The 16,972-nt window shown below is 59.9% G+C and overlaps 2 protein-coding genes across 16 annotated transcripts in view; both read right to left on the bottom strand.

Annotated features, from left to right (window-relative positions):
- Positions 1–683: 683 nt before the first annotated feature.
- On the bottom strand, positions 684–11,220 carry SEMA4C (semaphorin 4C). 7 transcript variants are annotated; one of them, XM_047781525.1, is made up of 15 exons: positions 9,196–9,752; positions 7,736–7,884; positions 6,220–6,368; positions 5,855–5,917; positions 5,580–5,678; positions 5,411–5,507; positions 5,189–5,305; positions 4,932–5,083; positions 4,670–4,845; positions 4,222–4,366; positions 3,905–4,127; positions 3,681–3,793; positions 2,646–2,803; positions 2,495–2,565; positions 684–2,366 (listed from the first exon to the last, which is right to left on the bottom strand). In XM_047781525.1, the coding sequence occupies exons 1-15, from the start codon at positions 9,486–9,488 to the stop codon at positions 1,537–1,539; spliced, it is 2,835 nt and encodes a 944-aa protein (XP_047637481.1). In that variant the 5' UTR covers positions 9,489–9,752; the 3' UTR covers positions 684–1,536. The 7 variants fall into 7 exon arrangements, with proteins under 7 accessions (XP_047637481.1, XP_047637486.1, XP_047637484.1 ...); XM_047781530.1 differs by lacking the exon at positions 9,196–9,752 and adding an exon at positions 10,340–11,220 and having other exon boundaries at positions 1,021–2,366; positions 2,646–2,806; positions 7,736–7,881; XM_047781528.1 differs by lacking the exon at positions 9,196–9,752 and adding an exon at positions 9,856–9,938 and having other exon boundaries at positions 1,021–2,366; positions 2,646–2,806.
- Positions 11,221–12,793: 1,573 nt separating this feature from the next.
- The window catches only part of FAM178B (family with sequence similarity 178 member B), an 87,640-nt gene continuing 83,461 nt past the window's right edge, over positions 12,794–16,972 (bottom strand). For 8 of the 9 annotated variants that reach the window (XM_047781516.1, XM_047781517.1, XM_047781518.1 and 5 more), the window contains 2 exons: positions 16,743–16,895; positions 15,116–15,486 (listed from right to left, as the gene is read on the bottom strand). In XM_047781516.1, the coding sequence (XP_047637472.1) occupies positions 15,412–15,486; positions 16,743–16,895 (228 nt within the window). In that variant the 3' untranslated portion in view covers positions 15,116–15,411. Of the gene's footprint in view, positions 13,109–15,115; positions 15,487–16,742; positions 16,896–16,972 lie in introns of those variants that run through there. The other variant, XM_047781514.1, reaches the window with a different exon arrangement.

The following is a 16,972-nucleotide window of genomic DNA, read 5'->3' as shown; positions in this document are numbered from 1 at the left end:
ATAAGCAATGAGATTCTGCTGTATAGTACAGGGGACTATATCCAATCACTTGTGATGAAACATGATGGAGGATAATGTGAGAAAAAGAATGTGTGTGGTGAGGAGGGAGAGACTGGAGCACTTTGCTGTACAGTAGAAATTGACAGAACATTGTAGATCAACTATAATAGAAAAAATAAAAATCTTTAAAAAAATACAAAATACGTTAAAAAAAAAAAAAAAAAGACTAGCATTCCCCAAGGGTAGGGCTCAAAGTAATCTCTCCTGCCCCAAACTGGCTGGGAGCCTCACCCTCGCACAAGCTAGTCCACACAACCTTAAATCGCTTCTAGAAAGTTCCCCTCCTCCCACCCTCACTCCCACTTCCCCCTCCCAGAGTTCTGGGAGGCCAGGCCCCTCCTCCCCTCCTGCCCTGACTTCTCCCTATGGCCAGAAGCCAAGGCTGGCTCCCCAGAGGCTGTGGCCCTGGTCTGGTGCCCAGTCTGAGCCACCACTGTGGGAAAACACTGGAGCCTGGGCTCTCCCTGCTCCAGAGAGGGGCACCAGCAGGAAGGGACCACTGAAGGGGCAGCCGCCCCTGGACTGGGAGTGGGGGCAGTCCAGCCTCCCTCTTGGCACCCAAGTTTTATTTTTTTTTTAACTTTTATTTTAGCCTGAATGTCTTATCTCCATGACAGGAACAGTTTCATTATCGCCATTTTATTTGTCAATATAAAAATACTCAAATATTTACAACAAATAAATACGTGGGGACACAATAAGTTACACTGTCAGGAGCCCTCCTCCTAGGGCTGGGAGAGGATACACCCTCCACAGCATGCCCACCCTCTCTCCTCCCCCCTCCCCCCATACCCTTCCCCAGCCCCATCACGGAGGACAAGTAGGAAACACCACAGAACGCCAGGGCCAAGGGGGCGGCCCCTCCCACCCTTCCCCCAAACACACAGGAGGCTCCATCTCCCTCCCCCCACCCTGAAAACATTCACAGCCCTGGGAGCAGGACCCGGCCCACCCCAGAGCCCTGTGCTCCCCCAAAGGGGCACAGCACCCTGCCCCACCCACCCCCATATGTACATGGCCGGCCCGCACGGGGGACAGGTGGGGGTAGGAGAAGCAAAGTGATACAACCCCTTCCCCTTCATAGCTCCAATGACCCACCAGGACCACCCCACGCCAAGGGAAGACTCGACAGAAACAGGAGGACTATGTCGCACACGCACACATACACACACCCACACACACGTATATACGCAAGCACACCCATGTCTCCAACTTCTGCCTTGAAACATTTTGGCTGCTGGGGTCCCATGTGTCCGTGATTCACAGCCCCTCACAGAGGAGGAAGGTGCCTTCTGTGAGGCCGGTGCCCTGGTGAGCCACACCAAGTGGCAGTGCCCATGCTGACAGAGCAGGTCCTCATGGCCGGGCGGTGGCAGGCAGGTGCCCGCGCCATGTCCCTGAGGTAGCTGGTGCCTGTGCAAAAGTGGGAGCACACCTCCCGCGCCATTGCCGCCGCTGCTGCATGGAGGGGTCCCCTCATACTGAGGACTCCTCGGGGTTGGAGTCCGGCAGCGGCTGGCGCTGCTGCAGCTTGCGCCTCAGTTCATCAGCCAGCTCGGGCAGAGGGTGCCCGAGGCCGCCCCGGTCCTCCCCTCCTAGCTGCAAGCGCACGTAACCATTGGCATTGGAGTTCCGCCCGCCCCCCAGGTGGAGCCGGGTTGGAGAAGGCAGGGGCTGGCCGGGGATGCCAGGTGGCGGGGACGGTGGCCCGCCACCGGCCTGGCACCGGGCGTGGCCAGGCACGATCTTGAGGGAGCCGTCTGAGTAGTAGTAGCCCACAGGGTCCCAGAGTTTTTCATCTGTCTCAGGTCCGGGCCGGAACGGGGGGCTGGTGGGCTCCTTGGGCAGCTCCAGAGGGTACACCAGGGTCCTCTCCGCAGCCTTGGCACCTTTCTCCAGCTCCTCCCGCAGCCGCCGGCGCAGTGACAGAACCAGCAGCAGCAGCACCAGGCACACAGCGCCCAGGGCCACTACAGCCAGCCACACCAGGCCCAGGTTCTCCAGGGGGGCTCGGGCCTCCAGCGTCACTGACGGGCCTGCCACCACCGCCACCAGGTAGCCTTCAGCAGCCAGCCGTGCCCCCTGCTCCTCGGAGAAGCAGTGGTAGGCCCCGGCGTGGCGGGGCTGGGCAGCCATCACCACCAGGGCCTGCAGCCGGGCGTCATAGAGGAAGGAGCCGGGCTGCTCTGCAGGCAGGTCCCGGCCCCCAAAGGTCCAGCGGGCGTGGGCAAGGTTGGAGGAGAGGCGGCAGGGCAGCACCAGGTCAGTGCCTGCCACCACCGTGATGTTTTTAGGTGTGAGCCTGACTGCAGCGGCAGAGAAAGCAGAGCAGAGAGTGAGTGCAGGAAACTCAGGGCCGGGGTGGGGGGGGCGGGGCGTGCAGGCACTTCAGCCAAGCCCCCCCACCCCAAGGGGGACTAAAAAGATAGCTCACCTTTCTTACTGCCCCGGAAGTTACAAATACTCGAGGTGTCTGAGACCGTCACATGCTGGATCAGCAGGGATCTGGTGGGGGAAGCAGAGGCCGTCAGTGTCCTGGCTGCAGCTCCCCCCAGCCCCAGGGCCCAGCAGAGCCCCACGCGCACCCTGAGTGGCCACCCACGGCCACGCAGCGGCTGGTGTTGACGCTCCAGGCGCAGTAGGGGTCCCGAGCCAGCACGCAGTCAGCACAGGAGCGGTACTTGACGCAGTCAGCCAGGGGCAGCTGCACCAGCTGGGAGCGGGAGCCCGCAAAGAGCAGCTTCTGCTGGAGAAACACAGAAGGGAGGCTGAGCGGGGCAGACACAGCTAGGACCCTTGCTGGGGACACAAGGGCAAAAGTTGCCCCAGGGAGGAGAGGGTGGTGCCCACATCCTGAGGAGGGAAATCTGAGGACCAAGAACAGGCAGAGGGCTTACTGTAAGCTAGCCACAATCCTAAGCACCTTACGGGTGTGACCTTCTTAGAGCAGAATGGCAGACCTGGGAGGCCAAGAAGTGTAATGCACTCATACACACACACACAAAACTCCAGGAAAGTATAAATAGCGCAGGAAGCACAGTTTCCGCAGGGCCAGTCAGCCTCACAATAGCACCAGCAGAGCATGAGGCCTTTTCCTCTGTTTGAGGGGCGATGGTCAATTCCGTGTGTTTCTTTGACCATGGACTTTCTGCCATTTTTCTGTGTTCTGGGGAACAATTTGAGCCACCAGAGTTGTTGAAAGGCGAGCAGACAGAAGCCCCCCAAGTATGGCAGAAGAGAGCGGAGCACATGGGGAAGCTGCAGCAGCACTTCAGGGTCCGGGCTGGCAGGAAAGGGGCCATCACGTCATGAAGCAAGGCAGCCTGAGGCCTGGCCAGTAGGGGCACCATCAGAGAAGAGGCCATGAGTAGCAGAGGCCTGGTGCAACCCCAAGGGGTCTGAGGGCACCGGGTGCAGGTACCGAGGCCCCGTTCTGGGAACGCAGCCCCGTGGGGACCAGGCCAGATATAGAGCCTAATGCCTGCAGGGCCCAGATTCCATCAGCACTCATTCTTGGGACTTGCCTGAGCATCTCCCCACCCCTGTACAGGCCACACACACGACTGGGGAAGGTGTGGGGACAGTGGGGTGGGGTGGGGAGAGGGGGTGCTGCTTACTACCTTGCTCTGTGACAGGACCAGGCTTTCCACAGGCTCCTGGTCAAACACCTGCAGCTCTTCAATCAGGTGGACCCAGGGCCCCAGGCTCACAGCCTTGAGCACCCAGCCGTCTCCTGTGGGGGGTGGGGAGGACAGGTATTAAAGAAAGGGCACGAGGGTCCCAGGGTGACTCTGGACCTCCCTGCCTCGGGCACACAGACCTTCAACCGTACCCATGTGCCTACCTGTGCCAATGAACAGCACTGTATAGGTGGCTCCATCAAGCCCCACCACCCGGTCAGCCACCAGATGGGTGAAGTTTGTGTCCTTCTTCACCAGCAGGGGCCGGCCCCACCGGGGGTCCACCTGCTCCTCCATCAGCGGGTGCTTCTTGATGAAGTTGAGGGTGTTGTCAGGCAGCTCCAGGGAACTGGTGTAGCCGTGGCGTCGGTGCCAGTTGTTGATGCACTGGGGGTGGGGTGGGGGTGGGGATAGCTGTCAGCCTGGTGGGAATGGCCGTGGAGCCGAGGGCACCAGGGCATCCCCGCCCCAGACGACTCACTGAGCCGGGCCGCGGGCTGGGCACTGGGTCAGTATAGCGGCCCCACTTCTGGGCTTGCTCGTGGTACTCCTTGTAGGGCCCCTCGAACACCCTCTGGATCTCTTCCAACTGGTACTCGCAGACTGCTGACAGGTCCACGTCCCCCCTGTCACAGCGAGGGAGGGACCCCAAGGGTCAAGGCCTGGTACCCACTTTAACCACAGCCCAGGGCATGTGGCAGGAAGGCAGGGCCCAAGCACAAGAAGGTCATGGGCACGCCTGATGAGATGGCAGCTCAAAGTGCCACTGGGGATGTGGCCGGGCCCACCACCCACAGAGGGGCTTTGAAAAGGGGCAGGTGCCCAATTTCCTCCCAACTGACCTGAACCTCCCCCCGAGGCCGGCCCCAAAAGCTATCCCTAACCTGCAAACCCGCTCCTCCCCCTCCCCAGACTCCCCGCCAACTCACCACCGTGCCCGAAAAACCCCAAAGAAGGTGGTGTTATGCCAAGAGGCGTCCAGCAGGGTGTGCAGTGCCTGCAGCTGGTTGAAGTAGAGCTGCCAGTCAGGGGCGGAGCACACCAGCCGTGCCTTTAGGAACGTGGTCCACTTTCTCTGCAGCGTCCGCGCGCCCCCCACATCACCCTGGCAGATGGCGAAGGGACACTGCTGGTCAGCCCCGCCCAGCAGATGGGCTCCGGGGGCGGCCCACCTCAGGGCTCTGTGTGTACCTTGCAGACGCGGGCCACGCGAGCCACCACCTGCTCGGCATAGCAGTCATACTCCACAGCGCGCTCACTGAAGAAGAAGTAGACCTTGTCATCGTCCCCCGTGAAGCTGCCCACGCTCTCCGGGACATAGGCCGAACCTACAAAATGAGGTTCTGCGGGCGGGCGGGGGAGGAGGGTGAGCCGGGGCACTGAAACCCTCGCGACGCCTTCCCCCCAACGCAAGCACCCCTGCTGGCCCGCCAGCTCCTGGGGCTCACCGTTGAGCCAGAAGGCCAAGTACTCTGTCTTCATGGCGTGGTGGGGCCCCATGTTCCGCAGGATGACAGGCTCCGTGCCCAGGAAGTTGTTGAACGTGGCCGAGTAGAGCTCCCCGTCTGGGGGAGACAGACGTCAGCCCATAAGCAGAGGCACTCAGGCCATGTGGCCCCAGAGCGGGATCAAGCCCTGGGGAACCCCCAACCTTCAGGACAGCCACTCACCCACAAGGAGGCCAGTGTGGCCCTTAGCTGGATCATAGGGACACTTCCCCTTGCCGTCCTCAAACTCTCCACGCTCCAAAGTGAAGGTGAGCATGTCCTAGGGGCAGGGAAAGGGCGATGAGAAAGGGCTGGGGAAGGGCCTGAGGGGCTGGGGCGGAGGGGCACTCACGATGTAGGTGCACTTGGGCTGGAAGGCGTAGGTACCGCAGACGTACAGGTGGGATGTGTTATACGGCTGCAGGAAGCGGATGAAGTTGAAACACTCCGTCTGGGGAGATAAGAGTTTACCCTATAAGCTTTCACTGTGTACACAGATAAAGGATGAGAACCTGGACACAGGGACACAAGGACCCAGACCAGCACTGGGGCAGAGCGGGCTCTGGGCAGAGAGTATGTACCATTCCCCACCGCCCCCACACCCCCCATGGCGTCGAGAGCACCCACCTGGTTACTCTTCCCTTTCTGGATACACTCGGCCTTCTTCTCAGCTGGCGCCTCCCATGAGATCTGGGAACAGGGAGGGGGGCAAGTCAGCAGCGTCCCAGGGACATACTGAGCATGTGCCACAAGCACGGCCTATAGCAGCAACACAGGGACACCAAGCGAGAATATGTGGTCCCCATTCTCTGGGAGCTTACTCCAGTGGAAGACAGAAGTCCCAGCTGCGCAAATGCAGCTGAAGCAGTAAGCACTGCAGGTGAAGAGAAGGGGTGCGGCCTTTCGAGCTGAGGGGAACAGCCTACGTGAAGCCCTCGGGTATTCGCCTCCCCCCACCCCCACCCCATGCCTCCCACTCCCCCACCTCTCACCACTCCCTGCAGCTCCAGAGCCTCCACACTGAAGGCGAACAGGGCCTCCCGCGCCCCCACATACAGAAGCCCGGTCTGCTCGGTCAGAGTCAGTGTCAGGAAGTCCTGGATGCCCGTCTGGGAGAAGCGCCGCACCACTGTGGCCAGCTCTGCGGGGACAAGGCGGGGGTGAGCAGGGCTCTGGGGCAGCAGACCTTCCCTCAAATCAGGCTTCCTCAATGTGGTGGTCACCCCGTTCCCCACAGTGGAGCCAGCACACCACAAGCAGATGCCAGCCGGGCCCCCTGACAGGCAATAAAGGGCCTTTACTGAATAGGCTTTTGGCTCTAACAGCTCCACCCAGGCCTCCCTGGCAGTTCCCAGCCAGGAAGGAGGCAAATCTGGGCTGGTGAGAAGGAAGGAAGGCGCTCTCAGCCACCGCTTCCGGCCAGAGGAAGCCATTAGGCTGGTGGCTCTCACCCTCAGGGTCAGCAGCACCTCCGGCTGCAGAGCTGGGCACCCCCACCCTCACCCTGGCCTCCTCAGCTGCTGCTTCCTTCTTTGCTCTGCTGTCCGAGGCCCTCCTTAAGGGCCAGCTAGGCACTGGCCCCTAATCCAGCAGGACAGAACGGACAGAAGCTGTAGGTGCTCCTTATCTTAGGAAACCTTTTCCTCTAGTGGGACCCAAATCCAGGCTGCTAGAGATCCAAGCAGAGCTGGCCATGGACCAGGAGGGATGGCAGGAGACGGAATCAGGCTGGGAGGCCAGGGGAAAGCAGAGGTGGGGATCAGAGGCCCTCGGGGCTGGGAAGCCCTGCTGCCACCCACCATGCAGGGCACCAGGACATCACAACATTCACCGGATTCCCATGTCAGTCCCCCAAGCAGCCAGTGACCTGTCCTCAGGGTCCCCCTAAACCAGCCTTAGTCTTTAGAGCCAGCAATGGGGCCAGACATAGGCTGGCCAGGGAGGGCTTCGTTAGCACCAAGAGGAGCCTGTGGGAGGTGAGCTCATCCAGGTCCCCAGAGTGCATGGATGATACAAACACCTGACATCACCTCTGCATACAGGTGTGTGCGCATCCAGGGCCGCCAGACAGCCTGAGTGTCAGGGTAGCAGAGCAGATCTATCAGGGTTGCTAAGGGGGCTCCTGGGGGCAGAGAGTTAGAAAGACTTTGGTGCGGAGGGCAGGGTAGGGGTGGGGGAGACACCCTCTGCTTCACACCTATCCTGGCTCTCAGTGCTAGTGATGCTTTTAGAAGTGAGGCACAGGGAGAGCGATGCAAGATGGGCGCTCTCTCTCACATAACAGGGGCAGCTTAAGTGTCAGGAGAGGTACCCCAGGGCCTGGCCTGGATTCCCAGTTCTGGGTCCCTGGCACCTCTCTCATTTCTTAGAAAGCTGTGTCACATACATCAGTAGGCCTTGAGTCCAACTGCAGAATAAATCTGACACATTCTAGAGAACAATTCCTTAGCACACCCTTCCCCCTGCAGTCCCTCCTGGCCCCCCGCATGCCACCCTCCAGGCACTCACCCCCAGAAGAGACCGTCTTCCGGGGCACCAGGTTCCACCACACCTCAGCCTCAATGCCCAGGCCCCACAGCCCCACTGCCAGCAGCCAGACAGCCCAGTGCGGGGCCATGGCACACGCCCCACCTCTAAGCTCCAGGCCAGCTGCCCTGCTGGGGGAAAAGAAAGGGTCAGAATCACAGCCAGAGAAAACAGACCGAAGGGGGCCCACACAAGCCATGCCAGGAGGCACTGACTGGACCGAAGATCTGATCAGGCCTCTCCAGGACTTGCCCCTCCATTGCCCCAGAGCTTGGAGCACAGACCCAGCCCACGCCCACACCTGGGTTCAGCCACCACAGCCTTCAAAGGACCATGGGGTCTCCCTGAGGAGAACGGGTGAGCTGAGTCAGCTGGAAGAGTGGACACCGGAGAAAGGCCGGCCTCCTAGCCCTCCCCCACTCCTCCACAGGAAGTTGTTTAAGAAAATAAAAAGGGGACCCCCCCCTTCCCCCACCCAGGCCTGATAGATTGGAAGGATTTCTTAAAATAACCTCTGGAAGCAGTACCTACACGGGCTCTAGCCAGCCCCAAGACCTATTCTGAGGCACAAACCCCTTAGCAGGGGGATGAGTGTGTAGTGGGGTGGTGGTGGGAAAGGCCCTCCAGGGAGGACTTGGTGCCTCGGGCAAGCGGGGGTCCAGGTGCCAGTCCCTCCCCTCCCCCAGCGCAGACAATGGCCAGGCAAAGCCCCCAGCCCCGTTCCACATCACAGGGCTGAAGTGGGGCCTGGAGCTGGTGGGGCCCCGCTTCCCAAGGCCCCTTTGTTGCCCACGAAGGGAGGCAGGAAGTGGGTGGGATGGGCGTGGAAATGACCGGGGCCTCATCCTGTTCCTCGCACAGCCTCCTAGATAGAAGACACCAGCCCTCAGGCTGAGGGGCGACGGGACAACAGAGCCAGCTCTGGTCTCATCAGGGATCTCCCGGCGGCGCTTTCAGGCGGGGGCGGGGGGGGGGCGGTGAAGACCGGGTGGATAGGGCCACGGGGGTTCCTCCCGGACCGCGGGAGGCGCCTCGAGTAGGGCGGCGCGCCTGCTGTGCTACCCGTCGTCTGATGAACCTTCCCAACTCAGGGATTGCGCCCCCGGGACCCCAGCCAGGGCAGGCCATCTGGATTAATTTCCACTGCTCCAGCCCTGCAATGCTGGCCACAGAGACACTGAAGCTACGGATGTGCTCACCCAAAAACAAAAGGTCCCCGCCAAGACTCGGTCCCCGGTCGCCCCTCACCCCGTTCTCCCCTCCCCCAGCTCCGGGGATTTGAATGCAAACAAAGCGGCGGCGCTGGGAGCGTGGCGGTGCCCGGGCTATGGACGCCCCCTGTCGGCCCAGTACCCCAGCGCGGGAAGGGCGGGCGACCTGGGATGCGTTCACCCCCTGAACCGGTCCCCCAACACACCCCCAGCCCTCCCTCGGCCCCTTACCCAGGCCCGAATCGGACCCCGCGGCGCACTCCGATGCTCTGCTCCCACAGTGGTGCCCCTGCTCCCAGCTCCTCCCAGAGCGGGGGAAATGGGCAGCCTTGCGGTGCGGGGGTGGAGGGGTGCAGGATCCCGGCCTCGCGCCCCCGACCCTTGCCCACCCCGAGCGGCGGGCCGTGGATGGCACCCCCGCGGCTGCAAGGCGAGCGCTCCTGCCTTTCCAGGACAGCCCGCTTCCCCAGCGGAGCGGGCGGGCGGCTGGGGGGCCGCGGCAGGGAAATCCGATCCCACAACATCGGCCTCCGTCCAAGCCCGCCCCAAACTTTCCGTCGGAGGTGGCAAAGCCGGGGGCAGTTCGGGGACCCGGAGAAGATCCCGGCCTCGGACCGGACAGCACGGGGGACCCCCGCTCCCCCTGACCAGTCCGCGCTTCCGGACCCTGTGGCGAAGGGAGCAGCTTGCCCCGCTTACGACCCCCCGCGAGGCAGCCCGCGGGGGGCGTAAGAAGGCACTCGGGCGGACAGTTGTCCCTGCCGCCGCCCCTCCCTGCGCCCCCAGACCCTGTCCCTCGCGCGTGCAGGCCGCCCCCTCCCGAGTCGGCGGACAAAGCGGCGGGGCCGGAGCCCCTTAGCTCCGGCCCCGGGCAACCCCGGCCTCACTCACCTCTTCTACGCGGCTGGAATCCCTGGGCGCCGCCCTCGCGTTCGGCTCCGACCACGGTCCGCCCCTGCCCGCGCGCCGCCGCCCGCCCGCGCGCGCCCGCCCGCCCGCCCTGCTCCGCTGCCCGGCTGCCACCGCCCCTCGGCCAGGCTCGGCTCGGCGCCCCTGGGCTCGGGCTCCCCGCGCCACCGCGGCGGGCGCCGGCTCTTTCTCCCCGGCTGCCGCCGCTCTCCGTCCCCTCCCCCCTGACGTCAAACAGGGTGGGGGGGGGTCTGCGGAGGCCGGGGGCGGGACGCGAAGGCCCGCCCCGAGGGGGGCTGTGACCCGCCGCGACCCGCACGCCTCGCCGCTCCCCGTCCGGTGGCTCGGACCCCCGCCCCTCCCGGTGCCCTGCGGCCCAGCGCCTTGTAGTCATGATCTGCGCCACCGCGCGGGGAGGTGGGACAGGGGAGGGACTCCGGGCCCTGGCAAGGGGAATCGGACTTACCCGGTCTTTCCGAAGTGTCCCCTAAGGCCAACCGCTCGTGCTGGATTGGGAATGGGGCTAAGGCGCTCCCCTACGCTATGGTTACAGGAACGAAGGCAGGCGAGCCACCTCGGGGCGTGTATCCGAGGCTTTTCTTCGGGGCGGCCCAGAGTGGTCTTATTTGGACCCCCAATTCTGCATCGTTTCTTGGCTTGACGCCTGACCCCTGGGATCAGACTGGATCGGGCCTCACCAGCCAGGAAGACCCCCGAGCCTCCCTCGAGCTTCTGCCTGTTGTTTCTCACGCTCCAGGCAAAGGGTCCCACTCAGCGCCCCTTGCCTGACTCCGGCAAGGATAAACCCCGGCTCCTGTTGCACAGAGCCTACCCTCAGGAAATGACTCCTTCTGGTGCCACTGGAAGGCTGAATAACAAGTGACATGAGCCCTGATGTTCAGATGAAAGGGGTTGAGGGGAGCCAGCTGGAGAACTACCACTCTCAGAACCGCCAGCCTCCGCCCACAGCCGCTCCTAGAAGTAACTTGTAGCTCTGGTCTCCTGGGTGGTGCTGTGGTGTCTTTGCCAGCTGGTCCTCCAAGCTGGACAAGTGGACAGAGGAACCCCAGGGAGGCCACCTCATGGGGACCCAAAGACAGATGCCACCTCCTGTCTGGGGCCAAAGGGCAGAAGTGAAGAGACTGGAGGCAGAAAAGCTTCCTGGTGACATTAAGCCCTGTGCAGTCCTGTAGGGGAGGGACACTTTAAGGCCCCGTCAGCAGATTTGGATTATAAATCAGTCCTGGACAGGGGCTTTTGTTCTGGGTTAAAACTTGGCATCTGAAAAGTGGAGGCCAGAAGACCAGTGGAGATAATTGGGGAAAGCAGCCCAGTTTGGATTCAGTAACAATTGGGTCTTTGCTAGTATACATAAAGATCCCTTCTGCCGTGCTGGCCAAAGCCACATTTCCCAGTTCCTCTCCACCAGAAAAACAGCTGGTGGCCTTGGAGATGCTGGAGATAGGGGACAAGCCAGTTAATTAGCATGGGGTGGGTGGCAGGGAGGGAGAAGATGGTGACACAAACACACATACTCCACTTGTGATCCAAGTTAGACCCTGTCTATCTAAGCGGCAGTAAACTGATAGGTAGAAACCCCTCACATTTGTTCTGTGCTTTAGAGTCTGCAACCTTTTACCCTCATCAACACCCTTTATAAAGTAGGTATTGTTTCTCTCATTTTATAGATAAAATGAGTCTCAGAAAGGTTAAGCAACCTGTCCAAAGTCACACAGATAATTACCAAGGTCGGAATATTAAATCAGGCCTTGGGATTCCTGATTCTGTCTTTCTGATAAATTGATCAGTCATTCTGACAACTTTTAGGCCCCAAACCCTCCTCTTCCTGCTATTTTGCCTCAGTTTCACCCCCACCCACCCCTAGGGATGAGGGTTACCAGGCTGAGACCTGAGCTCCTGGCCCCACTTGCAAGACGGCCCCAGTGGAAAGTCTCAGGAGGTGGTTTGGTTTCACTGGCAGGGACCATCTCCTATACCTCAAGGCAGACTTCTCCCTTCCTGCTAACAGACTCCAGAGCCCTTCCCTCCCAAACGCTCCTCAAAGATGAGGCTGCAGTTCCTGGGCTCTCCTTCTCTACCTTCGCTCATTTCCTGCTGTATTCTGTTCCTTTCCAGCACAGGCCTTTTCCATGGGTGGGCAAGCAGGGTATATAGTTTCCTGCATGTCTACTTGCTCATTATTCATATATATATATATATATATATATATATATATATTGTCTTTTTGCCTTTTCTAGGGCCGCTCCCGTGGCATATGGAGATTCCCAGGCTAGGGGTCAAATCGGAGATGTAGCCACTGGCCTACGCCAGAGCCACAGCAACGCGGGATCTGAGCCGCGTCTACAACCACCACAGCTCACAGCAATGCTGGATCCTTAACCCACTGAGCAAGGGCAGGGATGGAACCTGGAACCTCATGGTTCCTAGTCGGATTCGTTAACCACTGAGCCACGAAGGGAACTCCGTGATTCATACTTTTATATAAAAGCACAACTGTCAAAAATGAGGACTTCTGGGCCTTAAACTAAGGGGAAAAAAAAATTACTGGAGTTCCCATCATGGCGCACCAGAAACAAATCCGACTAGGAACCATGAGGTTGTGGGTTCGATCCTGGCCTTGCTCAGTGGGTTAAGGGATCTGGCATTGCTGTGAGCTGTGGTGTAGGTCACAGACACAGCTCGGATCTGCTGTGATGTGGGCCAGTGGCTACAGCTCCAATTAGACCCCTAGCCTGGGAACCTCCATATGCCGTGGGTTCAGCCCTAAAAGGACCAAAAAAAAAAAAAAAAAAAATTTACTAATACCAAAAAAAAAAGTCTCGGGTAACTATCAAGTCTCTCAGAGTCTGTCGGCACGTTCTATGGAAGGTACCTACATTTCAGGCCTTAGGCCTTGAGAGACTGTCAGACTTTCTCCATTTATTCAACCCTTGGTGGGCAAGTCAAGAAAAGGCAGACGTGCTACATCTGAGTTTTTCTAAGGATCCACTGGCAACTCAGGCCAGGGCCCTAGAGATGGACCCAAGAGTCTTATCTGGAAAGCAAGGCTACCCGTCACCCCCACGCTTGGTCAAGGGGCCCCTCCCTGGAGCTCCTTCCACTCCAGCTCTCCCAAGGCTGCTTCCTGACAGAAGCTGGGCCCAGGGTTCACAGCAGACTTCTCCAGTCAACACCTCCTGGCCAACTTCCAAGGGAGCCAGGACCTGCAGTTAACCTACAGAGGAGGAAATGAGAAAGCCTGGGTCAGCTACCCTTCAGGGATCTTTCTGATCATCTGGGGACTGAGGTGATGGGGACATAGGAAAAGGACTTCCTCTCTCCACTTCCTCCTAAAGGAGAGTTATCAAAGCCGTCCACCTGGGAAGCCTTTCCCTTCCAGCCCCTCCCTGCCACCATCACCAAAGGAAGCAGGAAAACATCCGTCACCACAGCCCCGGATGCTGCTTTTCTAGAGGCTTCCATCAGGATATCCCGCAGCCCTTTCCCAGGGGCTTAGGAGTCTGGAAAGGGGAAGAGGCAAAGGTGCCAGCACCACCCCGAATTCTTGGCCTAGAGGAGGGGGACTCTAAGTGACCCCAGCCTGGTTTTAGAAGATCTGGTCAGCTCCCAGCCAGTTCCAGAAAAGGGCCCATTACACGTCCCAGGGGAAATCACATGCCCTTGGGTGACCTCAAAGTGCACACCTCTGCTCAGGTTACGGCTTGGTCTCTGGAGGGACTGAGCTGTCACCAGCACCTCCTCTCTCCTTGGTATCTATTTCTCTCTTGGGGACCAGGGTTTGGGGAGCAGGGGAGAAGGGGGCAGTGCACAAGCAGCAGCCTGGGAGGAGGGTTCCAAACGCTGACATTGATGAGCTGCTCACAAGCTTTCTCAGAGCCAAGTAGGGACAGCTTCGAGCACTGGGAACTCCCCAGTTCTGCCTCTTAGGCCTCCCTACTCCCTCTCTGCCCTTGGCAGCAAGAACAAAGAAGGGAAGTTTCAAAGGTGATTTCCAGGTTTCCAGAGCAAACCGAATAGCTGAGGATGAACCGTCAGGACATGTAGTGTCAGAAGCAAGGACAGCCCTGAGGGAGGGTGCAGGTGGCTCCCCACAGCCCCTGTTCTTTCATAGGAGGACCCCAGGCCTACCTGAGACCACCAGGACCTCAGGGGTGGCCTGACCAGGGGGCTTGTGACACAGTCAGGAACTAAAACCAGAACTCCTCTCAAGCCACCTGGGCCTCCCTGGCGGAGTCCATTCCACCTCTCACTTGGCGAAGACAGGGGTTCCTGTGTGGATCCCGGCACCCTGCCTGTGCTCCTGCTCTCTAACCTCAGCATTCTGGGGACCTGGTGAGGGCCTCCCTAACAGGCCCAGAAGTGATGGGCTACACACTGGGTCTGCAAATTGAGGCTCTCGACATTGGGGGAGCCTCTCTCCTATTTAGCCTGCCTTACCCTGACCCCTGTGGCATGAAAGGACAAATAAACAGAGAAAGTCGCAAGCGCCAGCCACGGTGGAGCTCCACTGGGCGGCACTATGCCCGAGCTGAGGAGTGGGCACAGGCTGAGTAGGCAGGGCTCATGCTCTGCTATTTCCTGTCTGCCCCTCGTGGCCCCTGCAAAACCCTGGCTCAGCCAGGAAGGGGCAGGAGGGGCCAGAGGCTAGCTACAGAGTCTCAGGGATGGAGGAGTGGGCAGAGAAAATGACCCCCAAGGACCTCCCGGGGATACTGGAGGCCCACTCACCTCTTACAGGGGGCAGGTCAGAGAGATCCAGCACCCTTTTAGGGAGTGGGCCTCACAAAACCCATCTTGGGGAAAGCAGAGGGAGAACAAAAGCAGTATTGGGAACTGCTTTTTGGCACTGCCCCAACTTCTAAGTCTGGGAGTTGATTTCAGGGCTCAACAATAAACTGAATTAAGTGTAATTACAGCTCCGATCCACCATCTCACTCCACAGATCTCCCCTAGCGGGTGTGGGGAGCGGGGAGTGGTCACAGACTGGTACACACAGATGCTCCCCAGCCCTGCTCCCTGGGTGCCTGATAGCTTTCAGGCCCCCCACCTCCCAGGTTTACAAACAACCTTTGGCTGCAGGGGGTGGGACGGGGCAGGGCCTGAGACCCAGTCACATGATTGTCAGAGGTGAGTCTTCTATAAAACACCAGCAGAGAAGTCAGGAAACTGGACGCTGGGCACCAGTCCTCAGTAAGGGATTGAAGGAACTCTTCGAAACCACTGATGCTGAAATGCGACTTTAGTGTGCATAAAGAACCCTCACAACATGACACACACAGGGAGGTGGGAGGGAGAGGAGGGAGGCCATGGGGCCCCTGAAGGCCCAGGGAAACCAGCACTTCAGAGACAAAGGCCTTGGGGAGAGGAGAGCTGGGAGGCAGGCTGGTCAGTGAGAGGCAGGACCCCTGCCCTGTGGCAGGGCTTGGGGGCAGCAGGGGAGGCGGCTGATGCTCCAGCTAACTGGCCCTCCTCTGGCTTCCATTCTTCACTCCTCCCATTTCCTGGGCCATGTCCACTTCAGCCAGAGCCTGGAGTGCTGAGCCACCCCTGCACTGCTCCATCAGCCGTCCTCCACGTGCTGAAGTACGGGGTCTGCGGCAAGGAGGGAAACCGGGTGTGATGGCCTGGGCCCGGTGGGGCCCACCACCGTGATGCTCCCTGATGCCCTGGCGTCTGCTGAGTATCTACGAAGGCCTCCTCTGTGTCGGGCGCTGAGCCACAAGGCTCCTGGGGCTCCTGGTCCAGGCAAGAACACCCACAGAGGTTCCCTCTACTTCCGGCCCGCAGGCCGGGAGCTGTGTGAGAGGAAGGTGGGCCCTTCCCCCGGCTGGGCCAGGCCACGAATATCTTTGCCTTTTTTTCATGACAAATGCACTGCTTCCCACCAGAGAGAGTGTGATCTAGTTCCTTGGGGGTTGAGGGTGAGGTTTGCTCTCCAGCTTTCTCAGGGACTTGTGAAATCTGAGACCCAAGCCACAGCCTGTGGCCGATGTGTCAGCTCAAGTCAGAGGTTACAGGGGGAAGGACAAGCAGAGGAGAGTCTGAGGGAAGGCCAGCTGGGAGCCCAGGCGGAGAAAGAGCTCAAAGGAGATACAGCTCATCTCTATCCAGGGCTGGGGGCTCGGGGAGGGAGGGGCTGCTCATTGGTGGAAGAGATAGAGGCCAGCGGGGAGGCTGCCAGAGCAGGGCCTGGACTGCGCTTAAGTCTGCAGGCCCGCGAGTCAGGTTGGCTCTGCGCCCCAGTTCTGACATTTGCATGCTATGGCCTGTGTGATGCAGCAAGCTACAAAACTACTCAGTGGCTCTGGCTAGCCTGTTCATCTGTAAAATGGAATGATAACTATACCTGCCTGAGGGAGGGTTGTGTAGATTCATGTAGAAGAGGGTCTTTATCCAATAATTATTAGCTATGAGTATTATTACCTAGAGTGGCTGAGGGAACCAAGGTTGTGGAGGTTGTTGCTACTAAAACTGGAGGGACCAGGGCAGCATGGGAGGGCAGCCTCAGGCCCACAGGACAAGTGGGCAGAGGGCAGACCCCTTCTGGTGCTCTTCCTGACACTGTGATGACAAAGTGTACCCTGGCCCAGGCTCTTCCCTCTTGGGGGTAAAGTTTTTCTGTACAACGAAGGAGTCAGCTTCTCTACCCCCCTCACCACCCCTGCCCTGGGCATCTGACTCTTGATGAGAAAACTGAAGGTCCTTGAGCACATCCTCCCCACCCCACCCCCACCCACCCCCATCTCCCAGCCAGGAGGGCAGCTGCAGTGGGGGTGGACACGCTGTGGGCTCTGGTCAGCCGCCTGCCCACCTCCCTCCCAAGCCTGGGGGCCAGCAGGGGGTACCACCTGGGGCTGGCAGTGGGCCAGCAGCTCCTGCCAGCGGATGTAGGTCTGGGTGGCCAAGTCCTTGAGTCTGGTCCAGTACATTGCCTGGGGGCTCTCCCGGATATGGGTGCTGATGTGACGGTCCAACTGCATGCACAGCAGCTGCAGCTCTCCCTGTAGAGGCGGGGGCAGAGGGCGGGAGGTGGGGGTAGGGGAGCAAGCCACAGGCCAGGTGCCACAGTTGGGGAGAG

The sequence above is a fragment of the Phacochoerus africanus genome, chromosome 5 (genome assembly GCF_016906955.1).
Source record: "Phacochoerus africanus isolate WHEZ1 chromosome 5, ROS_Pafr_v1, whole genome shotgun sequence".
NCBI lineage: Eukaryota > Metazoa > Chordata > Mammalia > Artiodactyla > Suidae > Phacochoerus > Phacochoerus africanus.
The sequence above is the reverse complement of the archived record's forward strand: the minus strand, read 5'-3'. Positions and strand labels throughout refer to the sequence as shown.

Bases quoted from the DNA above. Each gene is read 5' to 3' on its own strand.
- SEMA4C (XM_047781524.1), bottom strand. From the start codon at position 9,488: ATGTTGTGGGATCGGATTTCCCTGCCGCGGCCCCCCAGCCGCCCGCCC. The intron at 4,367-4,669 runs GTGAGTTGGCGG...TCGCTGTGACAG, and splicing joins GGGGTTTTTCGGGCACGGTG to GGGGGACGTGGACCTGTCAG. The intron at 3,794-3,904 runs GTAGGCACATGG...CACCCCCCACAG, and splicing joins AGTGCTGTTCATTGGCACAG to GAGACGGCTGGGTGCTCAAG.